The sequence below is a fragment of the Polypterus senegalus genome, chromosome 10 (genome assembly GCF_016835505.1).
Source record: "Polypterus senegalus isolate Bchr_013 chromosome 10, ASM1683550v1, whole genome shotgun sequence".
Lineage (NCBI taxonomy): Eukaryota > Metazoa > Chordata > Cladistia > Polypteriformes > Polypteridae > Polypterus > Polypterus senegalus.
This window is the reverse complement of record NC_053163.1, coordinates 164,690,030-164,709,881: the sequence shown is the minus strand read 5'-3', so window position 1 is coordinate 164,709,881 and position 19,852 is coordinate 164,690,030. Positions and strand designations below refer to the sequence as shown.

At 42.0% G+C, this 19,852-nt stretch overlaps 1 protein-coding gene across 1 annotated transcript; it reads left to right on the top strand.

Moving 5' to 3' along the window:
* Positions 1-6,271: 6,271 nt before the first annotated feature.
* On the top strand, positions 6,272-12,814 carry dmrta2 (DMRT-like family A2). Its single transcript, XM_039767267.1, has 2 exons — positions 6,272-7,624; positions 11,094-12,814. Exons 1-2 carry the CDS (start codon positions 7,153-7,155, stop codon positions 11,972-11,974), a joined length of 1,353 nt encoding a protein of 450 aa, XP_039623201.1. The 5' UTR covers positions 6,272-7,152; the 3' UTR covers positions 11,975-12,814.
* The last annotated feature ends 7,038 nt before the right edge of the window (positions 12,815-19,852 follow it).

Genomic DNA, 19,852 nt, shown 5'->3' with positions numbered 1-19,852 from the left:
CACTTCCATGAAATGATTCTAGGTGAGGGTGATGTCGCCGTGGGCCGTCACCTGCTGCCCTGACTCACTCTTGACACACTACAGTACTTTAGAAAAAAAAATAAAATAAAAATACGAATGCAGAGAACTAGGATTCCGGAAAGCGAGGTCAATGACCAGAAGCCGGGGGCCGCCACGGTGTCTCGAACACGTCCTTTGGCCTGACCGAGCGCGCGCACGCCGGCGCGCGCACACGAACGTGGCCGACTCGATTCTTTCCGAGTGACTGCAGCAGAGCAGGACGGGCGGCCGAGCGGATTCTGCCGAGATGTCAGTATACGTAGTTGTTGTGCGTGTGCGAGCCTGCATGCGGTGGGGGTGGGGGGTTGAGGAGGTGTTGTTGTTATAATGAACATAAAATTACTTAAGGTGGTAATTTTCATTAATGTAAGAGCGGTTCCGAGATAATTACTTTTAATGTCAAAAAGATTTAGTTTAATATCATCTCTATTAGGCTCTTGGTTGGGTAATTAAAGGTGCAGATGATAGCAGCGGGGAAACAGATGGCGTTTGCTTACAGTGATTCAGTGTGTAAACAATTGGAAAAGTCACTGGCGAGGCCCTCGAAAGCCGAGAGACGGAGGAGCACACGCCTGCATTAGCAGGTACATTACAAGTGCCATCTGCACGCCAAGGTGCGACTGGGGGGCTGTGCGTGATTAATATATCTGTGCAAATGAAGTCTTAACTTCAAGGAGGACCAGGACACAGATACACATCCATGTCGTGGTGACTCACCGTGTCGGGGCAGCAGAAGCTGGGAAGAGTTAGCGCGTCAAAAAAAAGAAAGAAAGAAAAAGAAAGAGAAATGTTTTTGCGTCTGTTTTCGATGGCGAAGTGAAGTGCGCAGTAAATTGGGCCATCTGTGTGCGTGTAAACAGCCCCGTTATTCCAATTAATTTTTAAACAAGAAACATCGCGGCGCATTTAACAGTCTATGGGAACTTCAAGAAGGCGTCATTTTGGGATGTGATCGCCCAAACCGAGGGGGCTTCTCTTAGATTTCTGTCCTACGAAGAGATGACGAGGTCAAAATAAAGAGCAGCGCCGCTTGTCTTGTCAAATGGAAAGCTTTAACACGGAAAGCCGCGTATAAACGGAGTTACACAGATATCTTTGATATATTTATTTGGCTCACTGATTATTTAAATAAAAAGGCAGAATATTTATTTTTATGCACTCTTTAACTCTTCCAGCTTCCTCATTGCTGCCCATTCAACGCGCGTTTGTCAATTCCATTATTCAAAAAAAGAAAAGAAAAAAAAAAAAACGAGCAATGCAGATGGTGCTCTCTAATAATAGCGTGTTGCATTGTCAGAAGGAACAGTCCCAGAAGTTTCGCAGATATGTTTGAAAATTGTTTTTTTGTCATTTATGTGAAATCAGAAATAGAATTCCCATGGCAGGCATAAGTAATTAGGGCTGCTTAGACGCCGCCTGTTATCTTCCACAACCGGTGCCCGTTTCGCGCTGCGTCAGGCAAATTGTGTCCGGTGACTTAACGGACTTGGGATAACCGGGATATCTGACAAACTGACCGTCTGTCCGTATGACCCGCAATGAAACAAACAAACAGACAGACAAACTAAAAAGTGCTCGTCGGCTCTTACCCATCGTACTCGAATACATAAAAACGCTCGGTTATTTCTCCATTGTATTCCTTCGATTCTGCAGTTATTCCACCATGATGGTTTATTTTGTTTGTAACTAAGGGTTCAAGTAATTCAGTTTCTAACAATCCCAGCTGCTTTTTTTAGTTTTGAACGGGTCGTGGGGTTTGAATATAGAATAAAGACCTATCATTATAAGAGGGTACGGTTTGAAATACTATTTATTTAGCAAGCGCTTTTATCCACTGACACTTACAAAGCAAATTATCATCCATAAATAAATAAATGAAGAGAAGGCCAAAGCACGCAAAAATGTTATTTATTTTGCAAACACTTTTATCCATGGAGACTTACAAAGCAAATCCCAATCCATACTATAAATGAGGAGGTGAGTAAATGCAAATTATATATACAGGGCAGCGCTACTCCTCCTGGACGGCCGCAGCGGCTTGGGTTCGAATGTCGCCCTGTCCGACATACTTGTCACTCACGTGCTCCCGCATCCTCCACTGAAACGGTTAATGAGCCCTCCGCGTGGATGTTTGCGTGAGGGGGCCCTGCGGTGGACTGCTCTGGGCTACGCCCCCCTTCCCCGCCCCCTTTTACACAATACAACACAATGTATTTCTTTGTGTAGCGCTCTTCACTGAGGAGACTGTCAACAGTTCACAGTTCAAATACAAGTACAGTAATCACTGCTACCTCCTGGAATGCGCAAAATGGGGTTTTAATAGGCGTACAATATTCATGTATTATTAATTATAAACTATTATTTTAATGTAAAATGTAGTAGAAATTAAAACAATTTCAAACGGAAGTTATGAAAAAGATTTTTTACGTAAGCGAACGCTTACCTAAAGGTACCTTTTGCGTTCAAACCGCTTCCAAAATACACAACCGTTTTATGAATTCAGAAGACTCCAACTCTCTCATTTTATATGTTTTTATTGAATTAGTACAAAAAGAACAATTAAGAGTAATCGAGTAACAACGAAAACTGCTGTACACTTTAAAAATCCTGGTTCATTAATTGTATTGTTTCTTAGTTGGCACTTCACTTCTGGGAAGGCTTCTTTTTTTATTTAATATATATATATATATATATATATATATATATATATATATATATATATATATATATATATATATGTGTGTGTGTGTGTGTGTGTGTGTGTGTGTGTGTGTGTGTGTGTGTGTGTGTGTGTGTGTGTGTGTGTGTGTGTGTATGTATGAATGTATAGTTTGTTAATCCCCTATTTTATATGAAACAGTTTTTAGGCAGGGTCCCTAATATGTGGACAGAACAGAAATATTTGCAGTCCAGCAGGCAGAATAAGAGAAATGAAGAAAACGTGAAGTGAAGCACAAAACCGTCGTCACCTGCTCACGGCCATGTGCGCTGCCGGTTATGGAGACGTGACTAATGGCGCTCCACATGGATGGCTCAAACATGGCCTCGTTGTGAAGAGCCACTTTAGCACCTTCGTTTTCAAGAGGACCATTTCATTAGAAATAGATGACACGTTTCCGCTTCTCCTGATGGAACTTTGGAGTAACCGAAAATGCTAACCGTTGACTCACAGTTGAAAAATGTTAAGGACCATCTGATGGTGACTTCAGCAGCGCAGGTCAGTCAAGGTACACAGCGCTCGCCTCATGTTAAATTAAGGACCGTGTCGTCTCGGCGTCGATACCCCCCTCTTCGTGGTATATCCCTGGTGGACCCCTCCAGAGAATTAACAGTTGTAAGGCGAGTGAAGCTCACATCGCATCAGAGCCCCCCGATCTCCGGCGACCTCCACTTCTTATATCACCGAGTGAAGTCATTCGATAAGAACTTTTAAGATCTACTAGCAATCATTCGATCTGTCATAATAAAGTTCATTATTGTATTTGGTGGAATTATGAAATATAGGTGGACTGCTACAAATTGTGTTTTTGCTTATTACAAAACGTTTAACAGTTTGGAATGAAATATTCTCATACCTCATAAAACAAAAACCAGAAGAATACATCTTGAGCAATTTTACTTAATACAATACATTTTGTTCCTTAAAACACCAATTATTTCAGGAAAGTATTAACACAGGCATACCAGGACTGGTTACATTTTTGTAAAACGGTTTGCGCAACCTCAGAACCTCCGCCCTCCATCCTTTTTTTTATTTTATTATTACATCCCGATATCCAAATTGTTGCAACTTGTTTAATTCAGGTGCGGCTTACAGTAAGAACACACCAGGGACTTACGGCGAATTCGTCACTATTAAATTAATATTTATATAAAGAAACACATAAAGTCGTCAGCATCAAAATGTATAAAGCCGTCATGAACGCGAAAGGGCGAATGTCACACTTCTTCTTCATCTTTTCCCACTTCGATGTAGGCTCGACGTTTTATAACTTTCGCCATGATTTGTTACGGCCGGATGCCTATAAAAGTTCATATAATCCTGACGAGGTTTCTGTGGTTAAACGGGTTTGAGATTTTTCTTTTTTTATTTTATAATTGCATGCAAATATTAACCATATGTTCATTTTGTATGAATGTAAAACAATAAAGAATTACACTAAAATAAATAAAGTAACACAATTTGAGAAATTTCAGTTCCTTCCATCCACTTGAACACCACATCTTTACGCCGCGTATTAGCACCGCGCACTCCAGCACTAATCATAGTTTTGTAAATCGGCTGGCGCAACCTCAGAACCTCCGCCCTCCACCAGTTTTAACTAATCAGATACAAAAAGAAAAAAGAAAAAGGCGTTTGCTATTATTACACCCCGTTGTACAAATTATTGCAACTTGTTTAATTCGGGTGGGGCCTAAAGTGACAGAAACCTGACATCTTCATTGACACGCACAGTCCGCACGCCGCACGTGTGCTGCTGACAGGAGGACCTGCCGGCTGCATTGCGCACGGTTCTTTACCTGCACAAGTTTATTATTATTAATTATTATTATTATTATTATTGACTTATGATAAACCTAACGCTTTTATTCAACGACATTTGAGGTACAACTAATACATTTTTTGAAGACTGGAGCGCAAAATGACGCAAAGTGAAATGAGTAGCTTTCGGTCACGCAGTGTTAGTGGTGACATTTGAAACTATCGAGTGATAGAAAATCCGGAGGTCAAATTCACGGTAGACATCATTTTGGACTCCTCTTTTTAACATGTTTCGGATGAGACTAGAAGTTTAACCTTCTAAATATTAACGATACTTGCAAATCCTGTGACAAAGTAACGATTTCTCCTATAATTACTGTAGCACATTTTGGCGCTTAATATTGTCGATTTTCTAAAATTACTTTTTATTACCATTCCAAAAGTAAACACCAGCGATGTGTGAGAGTATAACAAAGTAAAGTTTCACGTCAGATCAATTCGGTGTTATTTATTATTATATCCGAAATCCCTGGTAACTGTAAACAAGAGTGCAGAAAACGCCACAAATCAATCAGCACCGGGAAGGAAACCATTGCATTCGTGGTATTGTCTTTCGCGTCCAGTATGTTGGATTTCGAGACCTTTTCGGGGGGCTGGTGTTCGTCTTGTAAGAATGGCGAGGTGCGGGTCCCCCCACACCCTGAACTCGCGTGAGGGTGGCTGCCGCTGCACTTCGCCGAGCTGCTTAATTGATTAATTAGCCGGAAACCCGGAGACAGAAAACAGGGAGTTTGTTTGTTGGCCTCATAATTATGCAGTTCACCGAAGCATCTCACGGATATCGCGGCGTGTCATTTTTTTAAAGTGCCAAAGGAAAAGGCAAACGCAGAATGAGTCACAATTAAGCTGTCAGAAGTTTCCACTTGAACACACTTGCATTTTGCGCACTCTTAACTTCCTCTCAAGGCAAATACTTTTTTCCAATTTGAAAAAAAAAAAGTCTATGCACACACATGCAGAAAAATAATCTACAATACTCAAAAGCAAAATAAGATTTGAAACAATAAACACACTTACCAAGGGCTTCGTATCGAAGTTTAGTCGCAGTGACGTCACGCCGAGCGAGGTTATTTATAGCGCCTGGCAATACATCGAAATAACGAAGCTTTTCTGCTTTTCGTGCAAAAACAAAATTGTAGTAAACGGATCTTAAGTTCTTCTTGATATCGAATCCACGTAATTAATTACAAAAGCTTATCTATCTGACTTAGTGAATCGGGTTTCGGGTGCGCTTACAATCGGAATTAGTTCGGGGAGACGAGCAATTTAAAATGTTCGTTTTTCGTCTTTGTGTAACACTATTTGGCAAAGCCGCGCATTCCTGAATGTTGTATTTCTGTTCTATAGGGCTCCTTTTCAAATTCAAGGGATTTTATTCTGTCATTAAAATATACATGAAATGAGCACGACTGAGGTGATAATTAAATCCATAAAGACTTTTTTTTTATTATTACGAATAATTTGTAATATTTGGGTTTCTGTAACGTTGCGCTCTGCAAGACCTCCTTTTTCGAAATTAAAACACAGTTGTTATTTAAGAAAAGTCCTCAGGTAGACACTGTTGAAAAAAAGCAAGAAGCCAATCAGATCGCACCTTCCCCCCCATTCGGCCAATGACGGGAGCCACATTGTTGTCAAATTTGTCTAATGAAAACGCAGAAAGCAACAATAGAGAGAGGGGGAGAAAGAAAGAAAGAGAGAGATGATGTGTATCGAGTAGCAATCTGGGCACTTAGTGTCAGTTGCAAGTTGGAGGAGAAAGGGGAGCCTCTTCAGAGTTTGGAGTCCTCGCTCGTTCGGAGCGCTCGGCCACTTCTTGGACATCAGCCTTGCGCGCTCTTCTGCTGGGGTCCGCCGTGGGTACAAATTCAACAAACGAACATTGAGAGTGTTTTATGTGCAGGGGTTAGGGTTACATCTGCATGGAGTGTTCAGGGATTGTCCGCTTGGATTGTCTGGGAATTCGTCGGACAGGCAGCTAAGAGGATCGCCGGCAGGGCAGCTTAAGTGACCGCTCGGTTTGGTGCCTGTAAAGTTTGGAAGCGAAGGAGACTGCAGGGCAGAGAAAGATGTCCTGCCAGAAATAACAGAAATACGTAGGGTAGCGGGATAGTGCGGCTGGTTAGTATTTATTTATTTATTTATGGATTCTCTTATTAAGTCTTCGTTAGTTTAGTCAAGTCGGCGTGGTCTCTTCAACAGTCTTTTAGCGGCTCTTTCATTTAGATTCCATGTCATTGATACATGTGGCACTTTGATTCTACGGTCGGTCACTTTCTTTTATGACAGCTTTCGTCACTACTATTTAGGGGATCGTTACCTTTTGTTTTTGTAGTCACTAACTTCTTAGCCTAGCTAGCCATAGTAAAACTGTATTCCACCTCCTAAAAGGTGTACTTTTGTGTCGCAGATTATTAATTTGCAGTAAGCGGCCTATGCCTTTTGTAGCAGTTTAAGCAGTCGTGTCTTAAATAGTATTGATAGTTAAAGGGGAAAAAAAGAGAAGAAAAGAAAAGAAACTCGAAAGATCAGCAGGGAGTGAGTGAGACATGGAGCTGAGGTCAGAAATCCCGGCGGCCCAAAGCGGGCCTCAGGTCCACCCCAGCGCAGCAGCAGCCGCCGCAGCCGCCGCCGCCGCAGCGGCCATCCCGGTCTCCATGGCCGGCAACCTCCTGCGAGGCCCGCCGCTCCTCTTGAGGACCACGGAGAAGTACCCTCGGACCCCGAAGTGTGCCCGCTGCCGGAACCACGGCGTCGTGTCGGCGCTCAAGGGCCACAAGCGCTACTGCCGCTGGAAGGACTGCATGTGCGCCAAGTGCACCCTGATCGCCGAGCGCCAGAGGGTCATGGCGGCGCAGGTGGCGCTCCGCAGGCAGCAGGCGCAGGAGGAGAACGAAGCCCGAGAGCTGCAACTGCTATACGGCACCGCCGAGGGCCTGGCACTGGCGGCCGCCAACGGCATCATCCCGCCCCGGCAGAGCTACGAGGTCTTCGGCTCGGTGTGCGGCGACGCGGCTCCCGGTAAGCGCATTCCTGTCCCGTCCTGCGCGCGACTGCTCGTGGATTCTTTTCATTGTTGTGAATGTAAAGTCTGTTTGTAAATTGGGGGGAGGGAAATGTGCGACTTGTAGGACTTTGGTTAAACGAGATGAAATGAAACGAGATGTGCGCTTGTTTTGTGCACTGGAGAAGAAATCAGCAGGCACAAGGAAGTCGTGAAGAAAACGAAAGTGTACGTGCTTCGCAAGTCCTGTGGCCGCTGAAACGTAAACGCATTTCGTGTTCTTCGATGATCTCTTTGTCAGAGTCACTTTATTATTAAGTACTGCATTCATTCTATTGTAATATGTACCCATTGAATTTTTTTCCATCGAGGTTAATACTAGTAGTTTTCTATTGTGTTTTCAACACATCTGTCTTAAAAAACGTTCGCAGCTTGTAAGGTACATTGCGATATCTTGTTGGTTTTCTCAAGTGACCTGCTTTGATTTGCGTACTTAGAAGAGCTTCAGAAAATAAAATGAAGAATGGCAGAGTGACTCCTCATGATATAATAGCACGGAGACTTTGGTTTTAGATTCTTCCTAACGTCTACAGCATTTATATAACTTGGAGGTTTCCGTCTCTCCGGCATCCAGAACATTAAAAAACGGGTTCATTCACGTAAAACGATTAAAACAAACGTAGCTGTTTTTTTCCCTCAAATACTCATTCATGTAAACAAAGTAAAAGCAAACGTGGTACTGAAAAAAAAAACAAAAAACAGAGAACTCACTCAAGAAATAAATAACATTTATATTAAAGAAACAAATAAGGTAATTCACGTAGAAAAATGAAAGCAAAGTTAATATTTATAAAAACTAATCGCGCAAAAATAAGTTTATTTTGAAAAAAAAAATCAGGTAATGTACGTAGAGAAACAAAGTTAGTATTTTAAAAAAAACAGCTAATTCGTGTAAAAATAAAGTGTATACTGAAGAAAATCAGGTAATTCACACAGAAGTGATAAAAACAAAAGTCAGTATTTAAAAAACAGCTACTTTAAGTAAAAAATAAAGTTTATACTGAAGAAAATCAAATAACTCACGTAGAAAATGAAAACAAAAAGTTACAATGTGCAAAGCAAAATCAGTGAATTCACTTAGGAAAATAAAAAAGCAAAGTTAATATTAAAATAACGATTTAGGTAGAACAATATGAAAATACCAAGTTAAAATGTGAAAAAGCATTTAATTCGTGTAGAAAAATATCCACAAAATAAATATCGAAAAAGGGAAATAAAACGATATTGGAGGATCAGTTACTCGCTCTCCTAAAAGTGAAGGTGCGATGCCACAGGGGACCCGTTTTTAGTTCCCAACAGACCCGTCCGCTCGACGGTTCCAGAAAGACCCTTTATTGATTCATGTCGACCATTAGCAGACTTCACAAAGTAAATAACCACGAGGAGTTGGCCACAGATTTGTGAAATGCCGAAGGGTTTCTGATTTTAAAAGGATTTGCAGAGCCTACGATAACACGGGCTAAGAGGAAGTTCAGGTTTTCTTATGCTGTTGGTGTCCAGCCTGCCATCCATTAAAGATTTTTTCCCACATTATTAGGAACATTTTCAAAGCACTAGCTTTACGTCGGACCCGTTCCAGAAGGAGATGGTGCTTTGTCAACCAACAGAACCTCACAGCCCGGTAAAGAGCCATATAGCGCCATTGATGAACGAGCATTTCAAAGAGCGTCACGAGCAAAAAATTAAAAAGTTCATTTCGAAAGAAATCAGTTAATTCACATAGAAAAATACAAAAGCAAAGTTTATACTGAAAAAAATCAGGGAATTTATGTTAAAAAACAAATTTAAATAAAAAAAAACCAACCTATCAGCTAAATCGAAAGATAAATATTTACACATTGAAAGAAACGAGTTAATTCACGTAGAAAAAATAACATTGATAAAAATCCGTTAATTTCACATAAATAAAAAACAAAGTTAATAGTAAAACAAAAATCCGTTGGTTCACATTTAAAGAAAGTTGGCTGCGTGTTCTTTGGTCCACGTTCCCGTTCGCGTATTTTTCTTTATTGCAAACACGATAAATAGCAGAAGCTCTCTGTTACTCCTCTCCATGAAGTGTTTCCTGGGGTGTAAGAACCTATACACTGTATAATTCATTATTAAGTATTTTTGTGTTTGTTTTTAGGGCAAAAATACACAAATCAGAACACGGCGTTCTTCTGCAGTTACGGCGCAGCTCCTCTTCAGCTCGGTGTTAACGTCAGTCCCACGAAATATAAAATATGTGATAACAGTTCAAAAATAAATAGAACAACAATTCAATGGCATTTCAGTAGGACAGAAATAGTTTTTCTAAAACTCGAACGCCCCCGTTTCCATTGATCCACACACGCGGACTGCACGGCCTTCATTAAAGAATTTAATCGGCTGCACGGTCAGCAGTGGGATTTGAACTCCTATAGCCTCAGGGTTTTAAGTCCTTTTACAAATAAAAGTTCACGCCTAAAAAAAAAAAAAGTGCCAAAGTGATTCTTCAGAGCGACGTTTCCAAATGAACATTCCGCATGAAGATTCCAGGAAGGATTTCTAAAATGCATTTAGATCTGTAACAGGCGCCATTATTAGAGGATAGCAGCTTTGTCAAATCCCAACGGGTTCCTGATTTTAAAGGCTCCGTTCAGGTTTACTCGTTCTGTGGGTATCGTGTCACGCCGCCTATTATACATCCAATATGACTTTTTTGTCCACATATTGGGGACCTTTCGGGCCCTAAAGAGCCAACTTCGTGTGCAGAGAGGCCGCCCCCGAACGAAAAGGCGCTTGGAGTTACAAGGAAGCAAACAGCCCACCAAATGGCAGGACATTTTAAGAGGGTATGCATGTTGCACATAACTTATCACATGTTTTAGAAATAAAACTGGAGTTCCCTTTACTCTGCATTTAGGTCGCTTCAGACGACCCCATGATGGAATTATCTGCGAAATGCGCCATATAAAGTAAGCATTAGTGACTGCATCGTGCGTTTCCATACCACGGGTTCTTATATTTTAATTTTATTTGACACCTGAAAGCAAATCGCTTGAAATAAATAAATGTGTGTGCGTGTATGAATATTCTGGGCTTTTTAAAGACAGTTTTCTTATATTTTAAATGCCAAAGGCCAAACCACCTTTAACTCAATTGCGAGGTCACGTTTACTAAAAATGAATACAAAGTGCAGAATCTTTTCCCCGACTTTGCGCACACGCGGGTTATACGAGTCACTTGAAGCCGCCGTTCAGGCGCTATATGAAATTGTCCACAATTACATTCAGTGATTTCTTCAGGAATTATGTTAAGGAATTGTGTTGTAAATAAATGTACGAGAGAAAGAATATCGGGACCAGAACACGAAATGATTCACGTGTGCGCGCCTTCTCTGGTTAAATTCTCCCCGCCATGATTCCTCACGACTTTTTCTTCTTCCTTTATGTCGTTTTCCAGACGGAAAGCTGCAGAAGTTCGAGCTGTTCCCCAAGACGCCGATGTCGAGGTCCGTCACTCCGCAGCAGGCCGCCGGGAAAGCCGTTTCAACCGACAGCGACTCCGTTACCGGCAGCGTTCCCGGCACTTCATCACCAGAGGTGCGCCCAGGGTCCGGCTCGGAAAACGGGGACGGCGAGTCTTTCATCAGCTCTCCAGTTTCTAAAGGAATGAAAGATGGCGAGGACACCCCGGGGTCTATTAGCCCCCTTGGCTCCGACTCGGGCTCGGAGACCGATAAAGACGAGCAGGAGCCCTCACCCTCCTCTGCATCATCCAGGCAGACCAACGCCATTGATATCTTGACCCGCGTCTTCCCCAGTCACAAGAGGAGTGTGCTGGAACTGGTACTGCAAGGCTGCGGAAAAGATGTGGTTCAAGCCATCGAACAGATACTTAACAACAGTGGGCCAAGCAAGAGCGCAGAAGACGCGTGGACCTCTGACAGGACAATGCCCAGCTTGCAGCCACCTTCTTCCTCTACCCCAAGGCCCATTTTGCCAGGGTCGATGGCGCCAGCTATTGGGACACTAAGCAACAGGTCGGCCTTTTCTCCTCTCCAACCCAATTCAGCCCACTTTGGGGCAGACCCCAGCGCCTACCCTCTGGGGACACACCTGGGACTTAACCCTTTGCGCCTGGCCTACTCGGCCCACAGCAGGGGACTGGCCTTCATGACTCCGTATTCGACAGCGGGCTTGATGCCAACTTTAGGTTTTCGGCCCCCCATGGACTACGCGTTCAGTGACCTCATAAGGGACAGGAGCACCTTACACAAGGAGCAGGGCTACACCAGCACTCTGTATGGACCGATCGTGAACAACAACCCAGACAAACAGTGAAGCTTCTCAAGGGGCTGCCGTGTGTCTTTGTACATAGGACGGATCACACCACCACCTTTTAAAACTTCTGTGCCAAGTCCCTATAGAAGGAAATAAAGACTGCTGTCACTGCTGCGCCACCAAGCCGTCAGATAACGGGAGGGCCGTGACTGACTAATGTCCCCATGCAGGAGGAATGCAGTAGAAGAGACCTAATGCAAATCATTAAACGGCATTAATAATAATAATAATGACAAAAAAGACAAATAGGCAAAACGCGACATTGGACGCTGGTGGCAGTTTTTCTAATGATCTTACTTAAGGTGTATTTTTTAAAAACTTTAGGCTTTGTTACTGCAAAAGACACTCAAAACCAGCAATGTGTGCGAACTTCTCGAATGTTCTGATCTCCTTACGCCCACGTGCAGGTCAATGGAAAAATATTAAGGGGGATGAGAATCCTAATATTTGAGTTGTCAGGACCCTTGTTATTCATTCAGCCAAATATCTGGATGAATCATGAAATGCCTATAATAAATGATATATTTATAAGTTATTAATGTAATATTCTAGATGGATTTGCTAAGCCTATAAAATGGGTATCCTTGATATTCAAAAGGTATCGTAATTTGGACAATTGTGTTTTATTTGTGTTTCTCTCTTTTTTAAAAAAAAATTCTGTTAAAAATGTACATACCAAGGCTAAGGCGTTCTAGTTTCTCTAGTTGTTCAGTGTAATTCTCCCGAATGAAGCCTCAGCAAAACTGCAGACCACCTCTGGTGAAGTTGACCCCCCGTTCTGTTCGACACAAACGTTTGATGCTTTCTCAGTTTCATGTTGACAGCTATGTATAAAGTCACAGTATGTGAATTGGTTAGAAATAAATGTTATTTTCTACAAAATAAAGAAAAACTTGTTTCGTATACGCATTCTTGCTCTCTTGCGCTTGCGCAGAAGCGCTTAATTGTGGCAGCAGGACGAGAAGTTTGAAATCATGTCAGAAGTAGACGTGTTATCGAATTCAAGCAAAAAAAAAAAAAAAATCGAGAACACGGACATTGCTTGGGGATTAACTTTGACTTTCCTTTTTTTAATTTCAATTTCGGTTACGGGAATTTGTACAAAATTCACTAAATTAATAGAGAAAACATGGAATCATCCCGATTGCTTTTTATCGGGCTTTGCTACGCGGTACGACACTCGCCCGTATTACGAAGAGACATTTCTTCAATGATTAATTAAAAATGTAAATGTAATTGAAGTGCTATAAAGGCACTATATAATACATATCGCGCTTAATTCGGAGTATTAATTATTTGGCTCACGCCTTTATCAAAAGCAGATTTACAACAATTGTTTCAGTTTATTAGGGTTTTCCAATCGGAGCACAGGCATGTGAAGTGGTCTGCTCAGGGTCACACCGTGGAATTATTTAGGTAAAAGGTTATGACAGACAACTTCAGAAATACACACCTGAATGAATCAAATAAAAGAGCAAAATACGGGGAGTTCCAACAATAAACCGCCGCGCGTCTAAGGCAAGCAGGCACGCTAAAAATGCAGACGATGCGGAAATTATTACACATGAAAAATCCTTCAACTTTGATGACTTACATTAAATGTCACTCATTGAATCCTTCTGATTAAAACAGCAATTGGCGCTGTAAGTGTTTCAAGGGGTTATCATTTACATTTAAAGTGCAGTAGCCTGCTCGGTGCCAACTGCACCCTCATCGGTCCTCTCTTCTGCCAGAATGCTAGTTCAACAAAATTAGGACGAGAACAAATGTCGATGTTTGCACATAATTTGTATGTGTGTATATATTAAATAGAATATATATATTAAATATAATATATGTAAAATTTGGCATTGGCAAAAGTTGATTTAATATCAACCGGACTTTAGAAGAAGGTTCAATCTTATTGCGCTTGTACGTTTTTAGTAATTCATCACCTGCTTAAACAAAAGAATATATTAACGTCAACCTACCAAAATATATTTTATCTGCAGCAAAAGTGATATATTTGAACAGACGAGGTGCCAGTAGAGAAAACGGCGTCCTGCATGTACAGTAGAGAAAACGGCGTCCTGCATGTACTAAAGACGAAGTAGCCGTTGGTCGGACATCACAGTTCCACTGTTTGGAAGGCTCGCACTTTTCAGAACTCCGGTAGCACACTAACTACAGCGTTAATGCAAATTTCTAATTTCTAGATATTTAAAAAAGTTATGTCAACTTGATCTTTTCATTTTTTAGAGATTTCGGCCGCATCTACTGTTGTATACTGAACAAGTTATAGTAATTAACAATTACAGTTCTGAGCAAGAATAACTTTACAACTGTTACGTATTATATTGATATTATATTTTTTCATCCATTTTCTGAAATAATTTGTTTGAGGTTTTGCGACGCAAGACGACGGTGCTCGAGGCAGGACATTTTCTAGGCGGGCTCCATGCCACACTATTACTGCTACTACTACTAGGCTACTACTACTAATAATAATAATAATATAGATATTATGATATAAAAAAACTGAAATATACATACTAGTAACGCCATGTAAAGCGACACGCCCTCTCGCTCCCACTCAATGAGTCTTTTATTTTTTTACTTACAATTCTCATTATGCTTAAAAGAAGCCCCCAAATGCGTTTGCGCCTCAGATAAGCACATCATGTTTTAAACGATTTAATTAAATCTCCGTTTAGCTGTTCAGAAGCTGCGGTATTCCCGTAAATGTAGCCGGCTGACCTTTTGTCGCCGTGCCCGCTGAACGACCCACCGGCCCATTGATGTCACTCAGCCGAGTTTAGTTTTAAAGCAGCGAGTCACGCGCCCGCTTGTAAAAGTTGAAATTCAGTATCTGGTAGACACGAACAGACACAACACAATGGGAGTAGATTGGCACTTGAATCGAAAGCTTACAGAAACATTTTACTGGACTCCTCAGAGCAAAAGGACATCGCGGTTATTTCTTGTCACTGTTTCCTGTTGTGGCGTCACACGGACACGCGCAGGTTAAGCGCAGGGCGCAGTCTGTGAACGGCGCACGAGGTCCGCCACCAACCTCTTCGTGCGTACAGCAACGAGAAGAAGAAGAAGAAGAAGAAGAAGCGGCGGCTGCGCGAGTCACCTGTACAGGCGGTCGGGCTTTGGTTTCAAACCCTTCATTTTTTAACGATCACTAGACGTCGGTAAAGGGCAGCGCAACTGAAGCCGTTTCCTCCACACTTTTAAAATTGTTTCATGCTTTGTTTTCATGTAATATACAAGTAACATGAATTAACATTCATATACATGGAGCCATTCACAAGGGGCACGTAAAAGAACGCGCGAAATTCAGTTCAATCCAACGCGTTTATTTTCGTGTAGCGCCCTTCATGGAGTTCAGGTGTGCAAGTTCTCGGGTAAAATGCAAGTGTACATTTTACAAGTGACTAAATAAGTAATTAGTACAAAGATTCATTTAAAATACATGTGATACACAAAGTGACGATAATGTGACGCAGCCACATTAAGTTCAGCGACGTCCTTTTTGTGCCTTTAACTCTGGAAACAGCATCCGGTACTGGAGATTTCATTTTCCACTTATCTCTGCGTCTCCGCTATTTTCGTTGATTAATTAATGTACCAGATTTTTGCAAGGATTAAAAAAATGTGCCAATACTCATCCATGTATAATTTGACATTTTTCATATTTCAGGCACAGAGTTTATAAATGTTCGTTTTTCTTGGTTGGTTCACGGCCAACCCGCGGCGGTTCCGTAATTGCGTAATTTTAATTGTCACCAAAGATGAGCGCCACTCTATGGAATTCTATTATTTAATATCTGTAAATATTTTATGAACAGCTTTAAGCGGTTACATGAAAAACTGTTAGGGACTAATCTGTTACGTTTCAACACAGCCCATGGACATTTACGGGTCCATTAATGGATAGCAAGTTTCAATTTTTGTTGTTTAATTCCTCTTTTAAATAAAACGATCTAACAAAATTTTAATATTATTATTAATAATAATATTTTATTGCATGCTGATGATTTATTCATATTTTATTTATAAAGCAGAACCATAATCATAAAGCATCATCATCAAAGTCGTAATAATAACAATACAATCTTTAAAAGGACGTACAATTTTAAATAAAAATGTGATAAAAAAGGACGTACAATTAGAGGTCCGGCCCCACACGCAACATTTGGCCTAGGTCAGTAAAGCACGTGTTGACTTTTATGAAAGATTTATTTTGGGGCGCACAACACTTGACATTGTACATTTGTAATTTAAAAATTACATGTATTAGCATTTACATAATATTGAGAAGCTCCATCCGTTTTCTTATACAAGATCGCGTTGAGCCGGCGCCGTCCCCGACGGTATCTCGGCAGGCAGGACTTCATATAAACGGTCTTTATTTTTCATCCAGGTCGTGTTTGTTAGTTTATTTATTTATTTATTTATTTATAATAAAGTCGATTTGACAGGCAGGGTGACATCTTCCTAATACAACGGCTTTGGTGTTAATGTACGATTCCAAGTGTGCTAATTATCCACAAATAACAACACAATGAGGGGCTAAAAGTCAGTCATGTAAGATGCCTGCACGTTTCCGACACATTCGAAGGCAGAGAAAAAAAAGTAAGACGTCGTGCGAACCCTAAAAACGAAATTCTAAGCGTCCACACGGATGGAGTTCCAAAGTCGAACGCGCGCCGGTCAGTTGCAGTCTGCACGTCCACAGGCGCGTTTCAAATGCATTTCTCCATTGAGGTCTGCATGGCTAGACGGGGGTTTTAACGGGCGTGTAACGCTGGGAATTGTCAGTGTTAAATTAACAAGGTGTGCAGAAATGGCAACAATGGTTCCTTCAAAGGACACCTTTAACACTAAGGAAGTTATTATAAGATTTGACTGCGTGTGTACAGCAGGACTTTTCCCTTCACGGCATTTCTCTTTTCCTTTTCTAAATCTAAGCCCGTGCGTTGGGGTGACCGGATGAAGAAGACATTTCATGGAAACTTCTGTTCAGTTTAAAATAAACGACCTTCTGTAAGTGCTTCTGGCCTGCGGCCCCGAAAGAGAAATGACGAACGTCTTAATTATTACCTGCCTGCCTGCTCAGAAAGACTCGTTCTTTGTAAAAAAAAATGGTGGGCATGTTTGCCCCTCCAGCGCACCTTAACATTCATTTTATACGCTCAAATACGCCAAAAATGGGCGCAATTAGTGCAAGGCCACAGATTCATTATTTTTAATTGTTTATTAAAAAGAATGTTTAAAAATCTCGAGTCATTGGTTTTATGAGACAGTCCAGTGTCCCAGAGAACCCAGAGGTGCCCTAAGACCACCAAGACCAAGAACTTTCATTTACAATTCTAAACGCGCAGTTAAAAGAATAGAACAGCAAATTGGGTCTTGTTCAAAAAGCGGATGCCACTTGTTTCTTTAAATATAGATTATATTTTATTTTGTATTTTTCTTATTTGTAATTATATTTCTGTACATCGTCATTTGTACCATTGTATTCAAAGTTGAAGTGCGATGCGCTCAGCCATTAAATGAGCACGCAGACTCTTCAGGCGCCGAAGCGGTTCTGTGGCCCGCTGCCGGAGGAGAAACATTTTTCGCGGTTGCCACAAGAACCGAAGGTTCCAGAAAGAGCATAAGAGGCTCCGTGCACAGCCACGCGTACTGCAGGTGCCGAGTGACTTGTGAAATCCCAAGGAGTTCCTGAATTCAGGTTTTCTTGGTCTGCCGCACCCTAAGGTCACTAGTAGACATTAACGGTTTCTGTTTTGTCCACACATTAAGAAGCGTTTTAAACTTCACATTCAAGGAACCATCACAGAACGAAGTGGCTCTCGGTCGAGCAAAGGAGCCACACCGCCCAGTGCCATTAAGGAACCCATTTCATTTCATTCATGTCCATGTATTAAGGGTTTCACAGATTTTTCTTAAAACCCGAGTTCTCTTGTGGTTCGTTGTCAAGCAAAAGGAGCCTGATAGGTCCCAGTAACGCGCCATTACAGAAGCGACTTTTTAAAGAGCGACCGTGCGTGTCGCCCACGATGGCCTTAATAATAAAAGAGGACAGCAGCGCTCCCTTCTCCTGCTGCCCTTGTCACAATGTCTGCAGGTAGAACTCATCATGCTTATTATAATTCCGGGAGAAACGAAAACCAATTAAAGGATTCGAGCGCCCAAATTAGAAACGACTCGGAAGGGGCCGCCAGACAGTCGAGCGGCTCGAGTTTGTATCAACTTCGGTGGGAATATTGCAAATATACAATGTGGCCGTCCGTACTTTGGGGTGCGTCAGGTAAGCTGCCTATGAATGTCACATTTGCATAAGGAATATGAAACAAGAAACGGAAGTCCTAGCAGGGCCGAACTCGTCTCCCGCTCATAACGGCACGCGCACGTTTCACTTTCGACTTCACCCCGACCGGGCCTGCCATCCTGCAATTCTCCCATAAAGATGGTGGCAGGGTGAAGGCTCGTTGGCCCACCTCGTCGCCCCGTTTCACGCTTTTACGTCTGTGCGGGGCTGGCAGCTCCACGACGCGGCCACAGCGACAATGCCCAAATTCACTGTATTTTCAAATTAAGATTGCAGGCCTCTTAAAATTGGGTGCCATGGAAACATAATCCCGTCGCCCCCTTGCCTGGCACAGCTCGACTGTTTACTTTCTGCTATCAAATCTAACTGTGTAAACAGCGGCCCGCCGATTGACAGTGCACTTCTTTCAGCGACAGTTCATTTAATGGTGAGCGATGCAGGAAACTCCAGACCTTACATGTTATTGAGAGCACCCCGCGGGCCCGAGAGATGAGCCCATATTTCTGGTAATAATATCAATGTCCACTCGGCGGCTGTTTGCTTTGACAACTTAGAGAGCTGCAAAAGCAATAAGGAGACTTTTAAATAAGTCATCGTGTAAAGTGTCTCTTTTCAAGGATGATTTGTTCAGTTTATACCCAACAGGACCGCCGAAGCAACCGAGTGGCATGAGAGACGGTAGGGAAGAGAAAAGGGAGAGAAAACAAAAAGTCGAAGCGGCAGCGAAACTTAATATGACTACAATGGTAAGATTTAATAAAAGAGGCTTTAATGGCGAGCTAATTTGATTGGGCCGACTAATTCCACTTTAATTGAAAAAGTGCGGTGGGTTTGGGTTTGTCAAATCATGGCGGTGGAAAAAAAAAAAGTAGCTATAGGTGTAAGGGAGTGAGTGTGTGTGCAAATGTGAGTGGAGGTGTGAATGTGTGTGTGCGCACGTCTGTGTAAATGTGAATGTTTGGAGTGTGTGTGTGTGTTTCAGAATGTGGGCACAAGTGTGTATGTAAGGAAGTGTGTGTGTGTTTGTGAGAAAGTGAGAATGATATGCACTGTGTAAATGTGAGTGTGTGTGTAAGCATGTGTATCAGTGATATGTGGCAGTGTACTTGAGAGTGTGTGTGTGAATATGCGAGTGAGAGCGTGTGTGTGTGTGTCAGTGTACGTGAGACTCAGTGTGTGTGTCGTTCGGTCACCTATATAAATGGTGGTCCATACCCAGGTCAGAGCTGGGATTACCGACAGAGGGTAAGGGGTCACCTCCTCAACTGCTTAGCCATGGCGCCCTTTAACACCATATGGCCGCCTTCTGCTTCTCCAGGCCCTTCATTCCGTTTACTTGACGCGAATCGCTTTAAGAAGTGCGCTATGAAGCCACACGCGACCCTTTTGCAGAGCCATATTGAAAAGAACACCTAAAGTGTAAAGTGTTCTAAAGATAAAAGGGCGTCAAAGGGGATCTTCAGAGCGATGTCATTGCAGAACCTGCTTCCCAAAACGAGAAACCTCCCCAGGAAGAAGAAGACTTATTCGTGTAGCTCTGTTAAAGACCTCAA